Source organism: Vanacampus margaritifer, chromosome 11 (assembly GCF_051991255.1).
Source record: "Vanacampus margaritifer isolate UIUO_Vmar chromosome 11, RoL_Vmar_1.0, whole genome shotgun sequence".
In the NCBI taxonomy this organism is placed as follows: Eukaryota; Metazoa; Chordata; class Actinopteri; order Syngnathiformes; family Syngnathidae; genus Vanacampus; species Vanacampus margaritifer.
Window position 1 is genome coordinate 23,432,781 of NC_135442.1, and position 17,500 is coordinate 23,450,280.

At 40.4% G+C, this 17,500-nt stretch overlaps 2 protein-coding genes across 2 annotated transcripts in view; one reads left to right on the forward strand and one right to left on the reverse strand.

Moving 5' to 3' along the window:
- Positions 1-2,504, forward strand: part of LOC144060946 (interferon alpha/beta receptor 2-like) — a 35,097-nt gene extending 32,593 nt beyond the window's left edge. Inside the window, exon 8 of the mRNA XM_077580919.1 lies at positions 763-2,504. Within this exon, the coding sequence (XP_077437045.1) occupies positions 763-828 (66 nt within the window). The 3' untranslated portion in view covers positions 829-2,504. The remainder of the gene's footprint in view (positions 1-762) is intronic.
- wdr4 (WD repeat domain 4) overlaps positions 2,439-17,500 on the reverse strand; it is a 71,122-nt gene continuing 56,060 nt past the window's right edge. Inside the window, exons 7-11 of the mRNA XM_077580920.1 lie at positions 15,580-15,690; positions 6,505-6,569; positions 4,581-4,770; positions 4,099-4,168; positions 2,439-3,007 (exon numbers count right to left, since the gene is read on the reverse strand). Coding sequence (XP_077437046.1) covers positions 2,841-3,007; positions 4,099-4,168; positions 4,581-4,770; positions 6,505-6,569; positions 15,580-15,690 — 603 coding nt within the window. The 3' untranslated portion in view covers positions 2,439-2,840. The remainder of the gene's footprint in view (positions 3,008-4,098; positions 4,169-4,580; positions 4,771-6,504; positions 6,570-15,579; positions 15,691-17,500) is intronic.

The following is a 17,500-nucleotide window of genomic DNA, read 5'->3' on the forward strand; positions in this document are numbered from 1 at the left end:
TTTTTTTTTTTTTTACCGACGTTGCCGTGATTGGTCAAAACAAAAGTTTGGTTGGCGTGCACAAGCTGCTTCATCATCACCCAATTAGCTCAAAGTATTATATTGAATTGTCCCGCGTTTCCTGAGTAAATCATTGTAATTTTTTCTAAACTCATTCACTCGCAGCCATTTTCACTGAAGCAACCCCCTTTGCTCCCGCCTGTTTTACTGGATTTTGACAGATTTTCAAGACCCACAGAATATCATGTTCTATTGCTATAAAAACATGGAACCTATCAAAAGAAAAGAGTCTCTTTTTTCATTAGGAAAAAAGTATATTTGTATCTGTTTCCATTTTGCAGCAATTAGCATTAGAATATAGCTAAGTTTCATCATTATTCACGTTCCTGTTGAAAACACTGGCAAAAAGAGCTTGTTGCAACATGGCTCTGGTTGATCTCTGATACTCTGCTGCCACCTTCTGGCCGTTTTTTGTAATAACTACCATTGCTTTACCATAGCACTTCAGGTCAGAGGCTGCATCAAAGCCTTCTGTATGCTCTAGCATTAAATAAATAAATAAATAAACGTATGAATACGTTTTTCAATGGGAGTGAAGGACAAAGTATTAAAAAAACGTATTTATACATTTTTGGGAGCAAATGAGTTAAAGGAACATTAACGTGGAAACGTTTTGGAGCTTTAAGCCGTGTTAAAATGCTTATTCCTCACCAAAAACATGATTGTTTCCCTCCATTCACCCCCCTCTACGAGAAATTCTAGGTCATTCTGCTCTCCAAGCACCAGCCCCTCCCAACCGGAGAAAACTGGCAGGCGCTCACTCTATGAAGTCATCAGGTGTGGACCCACCCCCACACTGCCTCTGCGGACTAAACACACGCCCACTTTCTCTGAGGCCTCCATGCTTGTAGGATAATGATAAAAGTAGCCTTTATCAGTAAATATTCTGTCCAAATTAATTCAAAGCCATCAATTATCCTTCACGTTTGCAATGACAATTGGCTTCTTAAATTCCCAGAAAGGTTTCGTGTCTGACACTTGTGTAAACTACAAGTAAAATTTCGGCACTTGTAAATCTAGCTGAACGAATGGTGTAGTGGTTAGTGCGCTCACCCTATAAGGTGAAGGTCCTAGGTTCATGTCCCACTTAGGTTGTGTTTCTCTCAGTGTTTCTCTCTCCGTTTCTCTCTGTGTTTCTCTCTCTGTTTCTCTCTCTCTCTCTCTGTTTCTCTGTTTCTCTCTCTCTCTCTCTCTCTCTCTCTCGATTTCTCACTATGATTTCTTGCGGCAAGGAGCCAATTTATTTCAAATGTTTATTAAAGAATTGAGCATCCATCCAATTTACACATTTAAAGAAGACGCAGTTGTACCACAAAGGCTGGCTTGCGTGGCCATTCAGAGGAGTACTCAAACACAGCGCTCCAGACTTTTGTGGGCGGTGCACGCAGCAGCCACACGGTTAGAGGCGGGGTTTTACTGAAGCGAGTGTTTTCAAATAGCTTTGGATGCAGAGTGCAGTTCGAGGCGTGCCTCCACGTAGGGTGGACTTAAACGTTTGACTCCGCCCACATAGATTTTTCTCAATGGTTTAAAAAAAAAAATCCCAACAAAATTTGCAGATTTAATGATGCGCCGTCTTATTATGTAAAGTTGTTGTTTTTTAAACACATTATGGAGCATCAAAAATTCCAAACACTCAACCGGGGCGAAGCTAACTAAACGATTTAAGGAAGAGGCCGAAGTGCAGTATACATATCCCCAGCAGATTAGTATTTGGTTAGTATTTGGGTTTTGTTAGTTTTTAATTTTCGTTGTTCAATAAAGTGTTCAAACAATACTGTAATTGTGATGTGGTAGGGTTAAGGTTACAAGATGGCAAACAAAGCCGCAAGGGCAATAGTTTAACAACAAAGAAAGAAAGAAGAAGGCGCTTCGAGGTCGAAAATCCGTGTGGGCAGAGTCAAACGTTTAGGTCCACCCAACGTGGTGGCATGCCTCAAACTGCACTCTGCATCCATGTATATTACTCGGCGTTTTACTTCAGCAAAATACCTAATATTTAATTTTTTTAAATTACATTGCCATGGCGTCAAAGGTAAGATTTAATCATTACATGCCTATAGTTAACTGTGGAAGGGCTTTAAATACCGTGATATAATACCATTAATATGGCACTTGGTTTTGAAGAATGGACCTAGCTTTGAGATGGAGAATGTATTTACACGTTATCTCATTCACATATAGCATATGTATTCAATAATTAGTATTTACTTATTCAAAATAATGTAGTATAAAGGTATTAGAATGTTTGTTTTATTTTGCTGTTTAAATAGGGAGAATGCTGCCTGCAAGGGGACATGTTCTACAATTTCCCCAATCCCTTTCCTGTAATTCTTTTGTGAAAGCTTGTAAGACACACTATTTGAGAGACAATAAGAAACAAGGAGAGGGGCTTTATTGGTGAGTAGTCATTTGAACCAATCAAATAAAAATACCTTATGTAAGTAATTAGTTACAAATGCTTGTTTTACAAAAGTTTTGCTTTTATGAAATGTATGTTTATGAACTGTGACCTACATCAAGAGGCCTACTGCTACTGAAAACATTCTCAGATTCAAATGTCGGCAGACTCGTCACACAGAAACTGAATGTACTTTTTCAATGCAAATGCTTTTTTTTTTTAATCGATTTGGATATGTGTGTGAGGCATATCAAAAATCTGCCAACTCAAAATGATGACATGGGATTGACATTTAACATCACCGCTCACCCAAAACAGTAAAAAAAAAAAAAAAATCTATTCAAATTCAAACAGCATTTCATGTATATGACAAAGCCAATTAAGTTTCCAACAATTCCTTTCTGGCCTTGCTATTGTCTTTCTGTTCCATTTTTTTCTTCTGTTGCTGCTCCTCAAGTCGTTGACGTTTCTTATTCATGTACTCGGTCATGTTATCAAAGGTCACCTTGTGCAGATGTTCAAAAGGGCTCGTAGCCCTGGTGGAAGCTGTTAAGAAAACAGAAGATTGGTTGTATGGACAGTGGCTAAGTGGGGCCCATTGATGCACTTGGGGCCAGCTTAAGTCACCACCCACCCCACTATAAAAAATAACTTCAGCAATGTTAAAAATGATAAATGGAGTTACACCGCAGCACTATATCTTCATATGTTTATTAAAGAAATGAGGAGTCGTGGGGAGCCATATCTTCTAAAAAGCTCAAGGAAATGACCAAAACCAAACAAGGGACATGAACTCTGGGGTCAGAGGTGGTGTTTGAAATGAGAGCCATAGCTGTGGCAACCTTATTGTTCGCTCCTCAATATATGTGTGACTGTTCTCTCCAGCTAGACAGACGAGATGTTGCTTGTATCTTTTATCTCTTTTATGTTTTCCAACTAAATTAGCATGAATCACAAAATGCACAAAATAATTATCCCACCAATAAGTGCACTTTTAAATTGTTTAGAACATGCGGTTTGAATTAGAGTAAATAACACAACCAAGTTAGGTTAGCAAACTCAAGTCCGCTAGCATGAGGCTCTTCAATGACTTGTTCTTAACACATTTTTACCAACATTCAAATTCCCCCAAAAAATTCGGCTTGACTTTTTAGCTCTTTAGAGCTTACAGAAAATTGACCACAAATAGTCACTTACAGCCTTACGTGGCCAAAGCTCCACCGAGTACGTGTTGCTCTTCAGGAGTGTCATTGAAAACTGACGTCAACTCAAGTGAGTCAGACGTAATACATATTTCACTACTAGAGGGTGCTAAAAGTCAACATAATCACTGCAAATGTAACATAATCAAACTATAACATAACACTTCACTTATCAATGTAAAACTGTAGAAATCTATTGCACATTGCAGGGAAGCGTCTGTGCAAGTAGGCTGAGGAGGAAATAAAACTGACTATAATGAAAATTCCCAAATTATTATAACCCTGGAACATGCTAAAGATTTGAACAACTTCCTGAGTGTTACCATGTACACCTTTTTAACCACTTTTTTAACTGTGAATCTATACAAAGTTTTGAAGTTGTGCCCTAGAATCAACTTTGCGTGCGCGTCTAAATGAATGGGCTTGTTGACTCACCGTCAAGTGTCTGCCAGTGAGGCTTGAAAGCTTCAGTCACTCTTTTTAGTTCACTGGTAGCAACTTCACACTAGATTCAAGTGCAAGGAATGGAAGTAGAATTAGAGACTGGCAATCAATCATTTTTAACCTCACCAGTTTCTTCTATTTTCTGTCTTACTGTAGCTGACTTTTTTTATTTTAATAAAGACAATAAGGCTATACTAAACATATCGTCCCTGCTATGTGAAAAACACTTATGTCAATTTTTGTCATTTATTTTGAATTTTTTAGGATGAAACTGAATGCAGACACAGAAAATATATATTTTTTTAAATAAAAGAAAATGGACATAAGCGTTTTTCACATAGCAGATATGTTAAGTAATTTCTATGAGAAATACATACAATTTGGATTTAGTCAGACTTCTTAGTATGAAAAATCAAAATTTTCACTCATGCCAAATGTTAAAAACATATGAATGCATGTAGGGCTATATGCACCTTCCAGGAGCCTTGTTCAAGTGTGTAGAGTTTCAGCAGTGCTTCACAGGAATCCATCAGCACCCAAAGCCGGCCTTCTGAGTCAAAGGTCATGTCAAGAGGGCAGCGTGGCAGGGAAAGCCTGCTGTGTGGTACAAGTTCCTTCTTTTTATTCTCCTGGTTCAGCATGAAAAAGTGAATTGTTGACACCCTATGAGGAAACAGGAAACATCATCTGATCCAACACTTTAATCATCAGCTTTAGTTCTTTGTGCTCCATTAACCAAACCAAGTAAATCATGTACATCTACAAACCCGTTTTCAAAATGTCAAGTTTCTGGTAGAACGCACACAAATTACATTAATGTGACCTTTAACTAGAAGGGAAATAAAACTAAAACTAAGAATGTACAGGTGTTTACACCCACTTACTATAACTGGGATGTGGCTGTGTTCAGACAAACGCATGTCCATTGGGAGGCAGCACACAACTGACCAAAGTCGTTTAAAGTGCCAATGATTAATGCCAAATAAAGTTCAGCTTTTCTTGAAGCCTGACAGTTTTGTGATAATAATGACTGGCAGTTGGAACTGTTCACATTGTGTTTCCTCTGAAAAAGGGAAGGAAACACGCCTTTAGCACTAAACCTGGTCTTAATCTCAGTCTTACATTTTACAATGACTTCAAATCACTTGAAGTTCTTGTGTATGCGGTCTGTCCAAATTTGCCGTTCTTATTTACTAAGAATGGAAAGAAAGTTATCAACTGCCCCAATGGCCCTTCCTACAGGTTTTTAATGGAGATGTCCCGATCAAGATTTTTTATTTAAGGTGTGCTCTTTCCAATGCTGATCCCTTTTTTCTTTCTTTTTTACTTTAACCCTAAAGCGTAGAAGGAATCATACATGGATTGAAAGGATTGTTATAGCTCCGGTAGCACCGTAGCACTCCTGTAGTACTGTAATGTAATGTCAAGAAGGATCTCATTGGCTTTACAATACGTCAATCACCAAGAAGCAATGCGACAATGTTGTGCGTATTTTGCGACTTGGATGCAGCTTTATGAATTAAAGGGTCGGTCAGTGTGGACGAACAATTTTACTGGAATACTTTTACTGGACCCTTTTCGATGTTTGATGACCAGTTTTGGATGGAGTTGAACATGTTGAGAATGTAGGGGAACTGAAACAGTGAGTTGAATGAGTTTTTTTTTTTTTTTTTTTTGCACCTACGATTGCACAGAACAGGCATCAAGTGACATGTGCACATCTTTGTTCATATTTCAACACCCCAAGCACCACTTTTGGTTTAACACAGCTAATACATAAATAATAATTGCATTGGTTTTCTTGTCGTTTTGTTGCCATCCCACACACATCGAATTCACTGACAACAACTTTGAACCTCCTATGTAGCGTTGCTGTAGGAGCGCAGCTCAAAAGGGGCATGTTGTATCTGGTCTTATTTCTGCAAACAATTCTACCTCCTCCCTCTTCACGCGTCAGCTATTTTCCTCGTCCACTTAGCAGGCACTAACATGTAAACAGAGGAGCGACAACCTAGGAAGCTGCAAATAAAGAAATGAGAAAGACTTGTGACCTTGTGAATTTTAGGGAAATAGTATTTTGTGTAGTCTACATAGAAAAAACACAGAAAATCTGAGTTCAACTCATGAAAAATGGGAGCACATGAAAAATGTTTACATGTCTATTTAATAAAAAAAAAAAAAAAAAATATGAACAAATTGGCCATCCATCAGAATCACAGAAAAAAACTCTTATTTGCACAAGGTTTGACGGTACAGTACTAGCATGATTTGAATTTGAAAAGGGGCCAGGTACATTAAATAGTGATGATAAATGGAATATATAAAGTGTAAAAAGGCTGTGACGATTATTTCAGACAAATCCTATTCAGACTTTCACTAAGAGGGAAGTGCACTCACCTGTCACACTGCACAGCTATGTGACACCCATCAGGGGAGCTGGATATGTGGCAAACAGTTACTTTCTGGGAATTAAATAAAAACAACAGATTAGACTCTAGTGTGCTATTTCTTCATGCCAATTACAATCCATCTGATCCATCTTCTTCCACTTATCGAGATGGTGTCGTGGGGGGAGCAGCTTAAATAGGAAAGACCAAACTTTACTCTCCCCCGCCACTTTGTCCAGCTATTCCAGGAAAATTACCACGCCAGTCGCTTTATATAATCAGATTATGCACGCTCTGCGCGCTGAAGGGAACTGTTGTAGAAGTAGTGAAAACTGCCGTATTTAAAAGAGGGTTTTTGCTATTCAGGTAGCTCTGATGTTTTTCACCTTGGAACATTTGGGAAAGACACTGCAAGCAAAAGATGAAGTTTGAAGTAATGGAATTGGAAATGCTAGTACTAGCAGTAAACATTATGGGCAACAGAAATCTATTGCTTCCCCTGGGCTCACCACCTGTGGGAGGGGCCAAAGGAATAAGGTACAACGCGAGTTGGGCAGCAGCCGAAGGCGGGGGCCTTGGCGATATGATGCCAGCCTGGCTCTATGGACGTGGACTGTCACCTCTCTGGCAGGTAAGGAGCCCAAGCTAGTGTGCTAGGTTGAGAAGTTCCAACTAGATATAGTCGGGCTTGCCTCCACACTCACAGCTTGGGGGGTTTGATTCTCTTTCACTTTTAAGTTGCACACGGTGAGAGGCGCTGAGTAGATTTATTTATTCTCGGCGCCTTTGCTGGGGGACTTCAATGCAAAATACTCTTGAAATAAATAATTTCACCCAGATTTAACAGAATCCCACGACCATAAATGTTTATTTATATGCAAATGAATGCACATAAATAAAATATTGGATTCAAAAAAATGTTGTTGATTTATGTTGTTGTCACTGGCAAAGTGACATCTTTATTAATTCGGCAGGGTTAGGGTTACAAAACATAACAAACATAAACTTTCCAATGATTGAAATGGTCCAAATTAGAGCTTCCCCCGTTAGACCCCATTAGTTTTCAATGAAAAGTTGGTAGTCGGCTACTGGCCAACCTACTCATAATGCACCGCGCTGCCAAGATGCGCACTTCGCTTATACATCTTGTCCCGAGCCCGCTGATTTTCACTGATCCGTATACTTTTTGTATGGACCAATCACAAAGCGGTATTGTGTTTTGGGGTGGGCTATGCAGCTGTGACTAAACCAAGAATACGCTGCAATTAATTCTGTTCTATTTTGAAGGGCCTATGGAAAAATCTATGTAATGCTGTCTTTTAGTGGTACAACGAATCCTCAGTGATCCGTGGTCGGTTCAGATCAGGCCCCACGGTTCGGATCGCCCACAATCCGCGGATTGGGTGGGTGGGGAAAAAACAACAACAGTGCACATGCACAATTAACACCATTCAGACATGTCAAGGAAGCTGAAACATACTCAACGTAACAGGATAAGCCAAAGTTCAAAATAAAGTTGACCAAATACAGTAATACATTGACGGCAATGTAAATAGCCGTAGTACACTTTTACTTTGAAGTGGCGTGATGTCTAGCTTGACTTCTCTTTTAGACGTTCAGTAGTTCTTTATCGTAGTTTTGATTGACATTAAAGTTGCAACCAACATCAACACAACGTGATCCCAAACTCATATTCAATTGCTAATTTAGGACGCTAAGATACTGCTAATTAATTATCTTGTCATTGTATGATACGGCAGAAGTCTCCAAGGTAAGTGGCTCGCTTACCAACGAGTGTCTGGCTGATAGCTGTGAGTGAGTTTGACAGTTGGTACGTGATGGCTTACTTAAATTATTTTTTCAATATTCTGGACCAAGGCTAATTTGTAATTCACTCTCCATGTTTAAAGGAAGGTGCTGTGCCTTAAATTGCACTTTGAGGTCTTTTTGGAGTGACGTACTTCCACAAACTTACTGTAATGCCAGACACCTTCTACGCATCCTTTCCTTCGGGACCACAAAGGACACTTATCAATTAAGAATAATTACCCAGCTTTGTATTACAAACCCAATTCCCAAAAAGTTGGGACACTATACAAATTGTGAATAAAAACTGAATACAATTATGTGGAAGTCCCAAACTTCAATATTTTGTTCAGAATAGAACATAGATGACAGGTCAAAAGTTTAAACTGAGAAAATGTATCATTTTAAGGTAAACATGTTGATTGTAAATTTCACGGTGCCAACAAATCTCAAAAAAGTTGGGACAGGTATCAAGAGGCTGGAAAAGTCAATTGCACTTGCAAAAACAGCTGGAAGACCAGTTACCACTAATGAGGTCCATTGGCAACTTGATTGGAGTATAAAAAGAGCTTCTCGGCGTGGCAGTGTCTCTCAGATGCGAAGATTGGTAGAGAATCACCAATTCCTCAGATGTTGCGCAGAAAGATAGTGGAGAAATATCAGAAAGGTGTTTACCAGCAAAAAAAATGCAAAAAGGTTGAAGTAATCATCATCTACAGTGAATAACATCATCCAAAGATTCAGAGAATCTGGAACAATCTCTGTGTGTAAAGGTCAAGGCCGAAAAATCCTACTGGATGCCCATTCCTGTTTGTGGTGCAGTGCCCTAAAACGGCACTGCACCACAAGCAGGAATGCTTACTGTATGGAAAATCACGGAAAGGGCTCAGCAATACTTCCAGAAAACATTGTGGGTGCACACAATCCCACCGTGCCAGCTGCCGTTGGCAGATGAAACTCTATAGTACAAAGAAGCCATTTCTAAATCAGACCAAGAAGCGCAGGCCTTTCTCTGGGCCAGGGGTTATTTACAATGTAGTGTGGCAAAGTGGAAACCTGTTTGTGGTCAGATGAATCACGATTCGAAGTTCTTTGTGGAAAACTCGGGCGCGATATCATACTGACTAAAGAGGACAAGGACAACCCAAGTTGTTAACAGCAGTCAATTTATAAGCCTGCATCTGTGATAGTATAGGGTTGCATGAGTGTGTGTGTGGCATGGGCAGCTCCTACATCTAGAGAGGCATCGTCAATGCAGAAAAGTATTTTCAGATTCGAGAACAACATATGCTCCCATCCAGGCATCATCACTTTCAGAGAAGATGTTGCATTTCTCAACAGGATAATGCCAGACCACATGCAGCACCAATTACAACATCGTGGCTGCGTAGGAAAAGGATCCGGGTATTAAAATGGCCAGCCTGCAGTCCACTTCTTTCACTTATAGAGCACATTTGGCGCATCATAAAGGGGAATGTGTAAAGAAATCCCAAGACAGTTAAACAGTTAGAGAGACACGTGTCAGACAAGAATGGGACAGCATTTCTATTTCAAAACTTGAGAAACTTGTCTCCTCGATCCCCAGATGTTTGCAGACTGTTGTAAGAAGAAGAGGGGATGCCACACAGTGGTGAAAAAGGCCTTGTCCCAACTTTTTTAGATTTCACACAGTGGTGAAAAAGGCCTTGTCCCAACTTTTTTTTTTGATTTGTTGGCACCATGGAATTTAAAATCATCATAGTTTTCCCTTAAAATTATACATTTTCTCAGTTTAAAGTTTTGACCTGTTCTCTATGTTCTATTCTGAATAAAATATTAAAATTTGGCACTTCCACATAATTGCATTCAGTTTTTATTCACAATTTGTATAGTGTTCCAACTTTTTGGGAATTGGGTTTGTAAATAAGAGTAAATGTCCTCAAAGCAGATATCTATGTGGCTAGGAAGAAGGTGAGGTGACCAACGGTTATCATCATCCCACATCTCAGAGTTTGGCACCTACAAATTTGCAAGGGTATTTTCTAAATGTTTTCAGTATTTTTTTGTTTTGTTTTTCTAGGATTTTTTCCCCTCACATTTACCTGTTTTGTTTTTTGGGGGGTGAAAACCCTATATTGAATGTTCAGCAGTGTTGGGTTTGTTAAAAACAACAAAAACAAAAGTTAATCACGGAGGCCCACTCAGAGTACTCATCACTGATGCAGGCAAGTGACACAGGCCACTTCAAATGTTATTTTAGTCTGTAATGTGAGCTGCTCAAAACCTGACCACGCCCCCAAACAGCCAAGGTCCGTCAAGCTCGCCTCCGCTCTATTTAAATCCATTGTGAAATCGATCCACAAAACTTTTGTCAGCTTCAATGAAACCATACCAAACAAAGTTCCAACAAGTTATGGACCTCCAACAAGCAGAATAGTGAAGCGATGTGCCCATAGATTGTGTAAATCGGACATGAGGACTCCACAAAGTGAAGCAATGTCTTCAATGGATTACACAGTGTGGACAGCCTAACCCCCAGCTAAATGTCTCATTAAGCATTCCTACGTTTGCTTCAAGGTAAGAGGGTAATGGGCTCGGATAAAGCCATATCACCAACTAGCAACCGAACGAGCTAAAAGCCAGCTTTCAGCTCCATTGTTAACTCTTTGACTGGCAAAAACATTAAATAACGTTTAGTAAAATCCTACGGAGGACTGCCAAAGACGTTAAAAGACGTTCACTATGTTTTTTTGGGTTTTTTTTTGGAAACAGGTGGAGGAAAGCCTTGGCCAGCTGTGCTGAAAGTATCAAGCAGATCTAGTTAGTATTATGCCTATTTTTGGGCACTAGATGGCAGCAATGACTCTCTTTGGACAAGATTGGGTAGGCGTCAGTAGAAGACGTGAGGCGGAGCTAGAGTGTTGAGGAGAGAATGGCTGAGGAAGCGAAAATGGCAACCGGTTGCAAGCAGCTCACGCTTGAGCATTTTTTTCAAAGACGAAAAGCATCGACCAATGCTAAAGAGCACATTGATAACGACGATGATGATGATGATGGTGACTCCGAGGTTGACGCCGAAGTTGGAAGCGTTGACGCGGCGGCTATGATCACGTCATAAAGCCTCACCGGCTAGCGATGCTAACGCCGGAAAATGCGTAGCACAACCGAGCACTTCTGCACAGGCGGACGTTCAATCGGACGACGAAGAGTACCCCGAGTCCAATGCATATTCATCGGAGGAGTGGGTACAGTCTGATCACGGAGAAGACACTGGTTCTGGACTACGATGCCACCATGAATGGAGTGGATAAGATGGATCAGAACATCTCTTACCACCCGGTATAGGAACTGAAGGACATGAGGAAGCCAGACGTAACACCATCGTAACGTCACCGTATCATGATCCTGATAATAGACTTGATGGCAACATGGCCAAACACACACTGCAGTATATACTTGCTATTCCCCGGAAAAAAAGCCGGCAAGAAAGTGTAGCGTCTGCACGCGAAGGGGCAATCGCAGTGAAACTAATCCGTTGTGCAAATCCTGCTGCGTGCCCTTGCACGCAGGGGAGTGTTACAAAAAGAAAAACTGTATTTGAAACATCCACACAATTGTAAATAGTACCACGGTTGCATACATTTGTAAATAGTTTGTCAAATTGTTACACTGTTGAATGTAAATAAACGTATTTTGCTATCAAAAAATACTTTTTCATTGTTGGTGGTAGTGTTTTACAGAAGTAAAGCACTGTTTAGGTGTTTGTGGCATCATTCATGGGAAAAAAAAAGGTGTCAAATTCACTAGAGTGCATGAAATAATATCGTTTCACAAAAAGCTTGATTTCTCCGTATTTTGTTTCAAAACAGAGCATTTGGGTGAAACTAACCATTTTCTATTGTTGATTACTGAAAAACGGAATAAGGTAGAAACAAACTTTTCTGATGAAAGACGAGAGTCCAATCTTTCATTTGGTAGTATGTGTGTTTCCATAGTCCAAACACAAAATTTTCTGTGGACCTTGAAAGATCAGTCAAAATGCTTAAATCGGCTGGCACCCACGGCATCCCTTTTCTGAAAACTTCTGGCAGTCAAAGAGTTAAATTCACTTTAGCTCTAGAAGCAAGATCATCCGCAAAGTTGGACATCAAAGCTATACTTAAGATGATTTAATATTGTATATTATCAGGATATCATTATCAGCCATTCATCACCCAAATCGGCAAGTTTTTATGACGAGACACCTCTTAAAAATACACAGTTTATCTTGATCATTGTTATTAATCTTAGCTGGGTAACTTGCCATCCTTGAAGGTAGTTTATGCTAGGAGCTCAATGTTTCATTGATTTACACTGAGTGAACATATAATAGGCACTTTGAACTAATTTTGTTTTAATCGTTCAACCTAGCATTTTGTTACATCAAAGTAAACAACCGCTCTGTTACAGAGAAAAAAAACAATCAACTTATGGGTACATTTATTGAAAATTGAAATTATTTTCAAGGATTACAATTTCTACGCTGAGAGAGACTCCATTGTTGTTTACCTCGGACTTATCTTGAGACCTGTATGCGTTAGCCTCAATAGTTGTGAAGTCCGCTTTTTTGCATATTTTAACTCTTTGACTGCCAGACGTTTTCAAAAACGGGTTGTCGCCAGTGCCAGCCGATTTAAGCATTTTGAGTGAGCTTTCAAGGTCCACAGAAAATGTTGTGTTTGGACTATGGAAACACACATCCGACCAAATGAAAGATTGGACTCTCATCTTTCATCAGAAAAAAAAAGTTTGTTTCTACCTTATTCCGTTCTTCAGTAATCAACAATAGAAAATGGTTACTTTCACCGAAATTCTGTTTTGAAACAAAAAACGGAGAAAAAGAGCTTTTTGTGAAACGATGTTATTTCATGCACTCTAGTGAATTGTACACTTCTTTTTGTCCATGAATGATGCCACAAACACCTAAATAGTGCTTTACTTCTGTAAAACGCTTTCACCAACAATGAAAAAGTGTTTTTTGATTGCAAAATGCGTTTATTTCCATTCAACAGTGTAACAATTTGACAAAACAATTTCGCAAACTATTTACAAATGTGTGCAACTGTGGTACTACTTACAATTATGTGGATGTTTCAAATACAGTTTTTCTTTTTGTAACGCTCTCCTGCGTGCAAGGAGACGCCAGGACTCGCACAACAGTTTACTTTCACTTTCGCATTGGTCCGTTTTGCGTGCAAACGTTACACTTTCTTGACGGCCTTTTTTTCCGGGGAATAAAAAGCAAGTAGCAGACTGTACACACTTCCTCCGATGAATATGCATTGGACTCGGGGCACTCTCCGTCGTCCGATCGAACGTCCGCCTGTGCGTGCTCGGTTGCGCTCCGCGTTACGACACCGTCATAGCCGCCGCGTCAGCGGTTCCAATTTCGCCGTCAAGCTCGGATTCACCTTCATCATCATCGAGGATGATCACCGTCGTCATCAATGTACTATTTTAGCGTTGGTCGATGCCTTTCGTCTTACAAGTGTAGAGCTGCTTGCAAACGCTCGCCATTGCCCGTTCCCTCCTCCATCTAGCTCCATCTAACGTCTTCTACTGCCGCGTCAATGCTTTCCAACCACGGAGTCACCATCATCTTCATCATCGATGATGATCATAGTCATCAACAATGTGCTTTTTTAGCGATGCTTTTGGTCTTTGAAAAAAACGGCTCTGGCGTTAGCTCCTCGCGACCGGCCGCCATTTTTCCTTTGTTTTCCATTCTGATCTCCTGCTCAACGCTCTAGCTCCGCCTCTACTGACGCCCACCCGATCTTGTCAAAAGAGAGTCATCGCTGCCCTCTAGGGGCCAAAAATAGTCATTAGGCTCACGAGACCTGCTTAAAATTTTCAGGAGAGCTCCGCAAGCCTTCCCAGCACCCGTTTCAAAAAAAAAAATAAAAAAATGGGAGGACGTCTTTTAACGTCTTTGGCGCTCCTCCGTAGGTTTTTGCAGAACGTCATTTAACGTCTTTGGCAGTAAAAGAGTTAATATTAAGAATATATCCTTCCACTGCATATTGAAGACCCTTTTGCTTCTATCTGGAAGAGATTGCGCTTGCATTGCTCCAAAAACACTCACTGACAAGCTCCGGTACATTCATTTCCATTGTAAGTGTCTAGTAGGATGTTGGACCCGGAAGCGTGAATTGAAGGAGGCGAGCCTTTTGCGAAAGGTCAATTATTTGGAACCGGAATCGACACAATCAGTTCAAATTCCAACGATGCCCAACCCTAGTGATGCGAGTTTGACACTCATGGTAATGCCCAATTCACACTGACTGCGGAAAGGATGTGGACTGTTTTCCATACGGCATTCGCACGGACTGCAATTCACACCGCGTGCGTTGCGTGAGCTGTCCGTGTCCGGAAATCTGCACTCGCCAGACCACAAGATCACAGGGGTTCACGCTGGAGAGTTGAGTTCACGCAATAATAACCATGTATATACAGTAGAGTCCTATTGGTAAACAATAGCCACGCTTGCCGTGCTTTTTGGACATTATTTCTGGGACTTCTACCATGGCTCTTCTACCATGGGTAAGTACAATTTGTGTTTTAAGTGTTATTTTGTCATGTTTAATTTATTCTGAGCTTGTTTTTTTGTCTTTTAAATGTCAGACTAATGTCACGCTATGTAACTAGCTTCCCTCCCTCCAAAAAACGAGTTTGCAATTTTATTTTGAAATATACCGGATTTACCTTGATGCCGACCCCTGACTTCCTGTCCGGCTCGTGTAATTTCTTCAGCTTCATTAAAATCCACATGTGGATTTAACTTTTCTTTTTTTTTATCCTTCCTGGGGTCTCCTGACAACCTCACGACTCTAGCTGGATTCTGAAGTATTCGGTTTAGGTGAACGGTATGGGATTTTTAATAGGTTTTAGGTGAATTAATGAGCACACACTAACACGCACGCACATATGAAAATACACACACCCGCACATGCACATACTCAAGCACATACAAAAAAAACAGAGAGAGCAATGATGATGACATGTCGAATCAGTAAGATTACCAAATGAACAATACTGAGCTTGCTCTAAAAAAAATTTTTTTAAAAAATACATTTAAAAAATCCGCATGCGGAATCCGGAAACAATAGAGCGCTTGCGGAAACCTTCCGCAGCGCTGCATCAGTTCCGCACCGCAGCTGGTGTGCATTGACACGTAGACTCAAATGCTTTCTATTCCTTGCGGGGGCCGTACAGAAGATGTACCGCGTCCGTTTCGCCTAAGGCCTTAAATAACAGTTACCCCTTCATTCTCCAATCTCGGTGTCCAATCTGGTGTCTCTTCCAGGTTGTTCAAGTCCCAACTTTGGAGCATCTGACCAGTTCCATATTCCCACAGCTTCATCGTCCCATCCTACAAATTACAAAAACATTTTAACGGCAGAGAAAACCAGACTCTATGGTTTTCTTTAGCATTATGCTGTTCTTAACATATGTATACTGCGATTGGCTGGCAACCAGTTCAAGGTGTACACCGCCTACTGCCCGAAGCCAGCTGGGATAGGCTCCAGCATGCCCGCGACTCTTGTGAGGAGTAAGCAGTTAAGAAAATGGATGGATGGAACATATGTATACAGTTGCAAGAAAGGTTACGTGAACCTTTTAGAATTACCTGGATTTCTGATGTTCATCTAAATCACAGCAATGGACAAACAATGGCTGCTTAAACAGATACCACACAATTACTGTATATAGTTTCATGTTTTATTGGGCATGCCATGTAAACAGTTATCGCGCAAGCGGCTTATTATGACTTCTTCAAGAGGTAATTGTAATGAGGAATACACTAACCAAACCAAAGAGCCAAAGAGTTGGTGCCAGTGTTTGGGTGCCCCTCTTGTTCCCACTCCAAATTTTGATTATTAACTCTTTCACTGCCAGACGTTTTCAGAAACGGGTTGTCCCCACTGCCAGCCGATTTAAGCATTTTGAGTGATCTTTCAAGGTCCACAGAAAATGTTGTGTTTGGACTATGGAAAAAAAAAGTTTGTTTCTACCTTATTCCGTTCTTCAGTAATCAACAATAGAAAATGGTTACTTTCACCGAAATTCTCTGTTTTGAAACAAAAAAACGGAGAAAAAGAGCTTTTTGTGAAACGATGTTATTTCATGCACTCTAGTGAATTGTACACTTCTTTTTGTCCATGAATGATGCCACAAACACCTAAATAGTGCTTTACTTCTGTAAACGCTTTCACCAACAATGAAAAAGTGTTTTTGATTGCAAAATACGTTTATTTCCATTCAACAGTGTAACAATTTGACAAAACAATTTCGCAAACTATTTACAAATGTGTGCAACTGTGGTACTACTTACAATTATGTGGATGTTTCAAATACAGTTTTTCCTTTTGTAACGCTCTCCTGCGTGCAAGGAGACGCCAGGACTCGCACAACAGTTTACTTTCACTTTCGCATTGGTCCGTTTTGCGTGCAAACGTTACACTTTCTTGACGGACATCATTTGGTGATATAAACCCCAATTTCAACCCGTTATGCTGAGTGTCAAGCATGGTCCCATTTTTATAGTCTTTGGTATGACCTGGCCGGGGATTGAACCCACGATCTCCTTGTCTCAGGACGGACGCTCTCCCACTGGCTACTGAGCTGGTTAGTGCTATCATTTGTGTCCCGCCCAGTGTTTAGTTTAGTTTTTTTCTTGCTTGCAAACGAGCTGTTTACTGGGCGTCACTCGGCCGCTGCAGGCTCAGTCTCCGGACTCCAGAGTTCTGTGGGTGGTACGCACAGCAGCCGTCATGGATGAGAGGGCCGCGGCAGCCACACGAGGAGAGGCGGGGTTTGACTGAACTGGGCGTCTTACTTCCGGTGTCAGTACCAGATGTGATCGTGCTGCCAGATTGTATCAGGGTCGCCTGCTAATGACGCCACGCTACGGGATTGGCTGGAAATTATCCGGTTGATGTCAAAACATTGGAAAGAAAATATTAAAGATGTCATTTATCTCATTTGCTCCCAAAAACGTATAAATACGTTCTATTTAAATATTACCAGTGTCTCAAAGACATATTTATCTATTTGTTTGTTTTTTGTTTTTTTTTATGCTAGAGCATACAGAAGGCTTTGATACAGCCTCTGAATGGCAGAGAATGGTTGAATCAATGGTAGCTATAACAAAAACAGCCAACAGGTGGCAGCAGAGTATA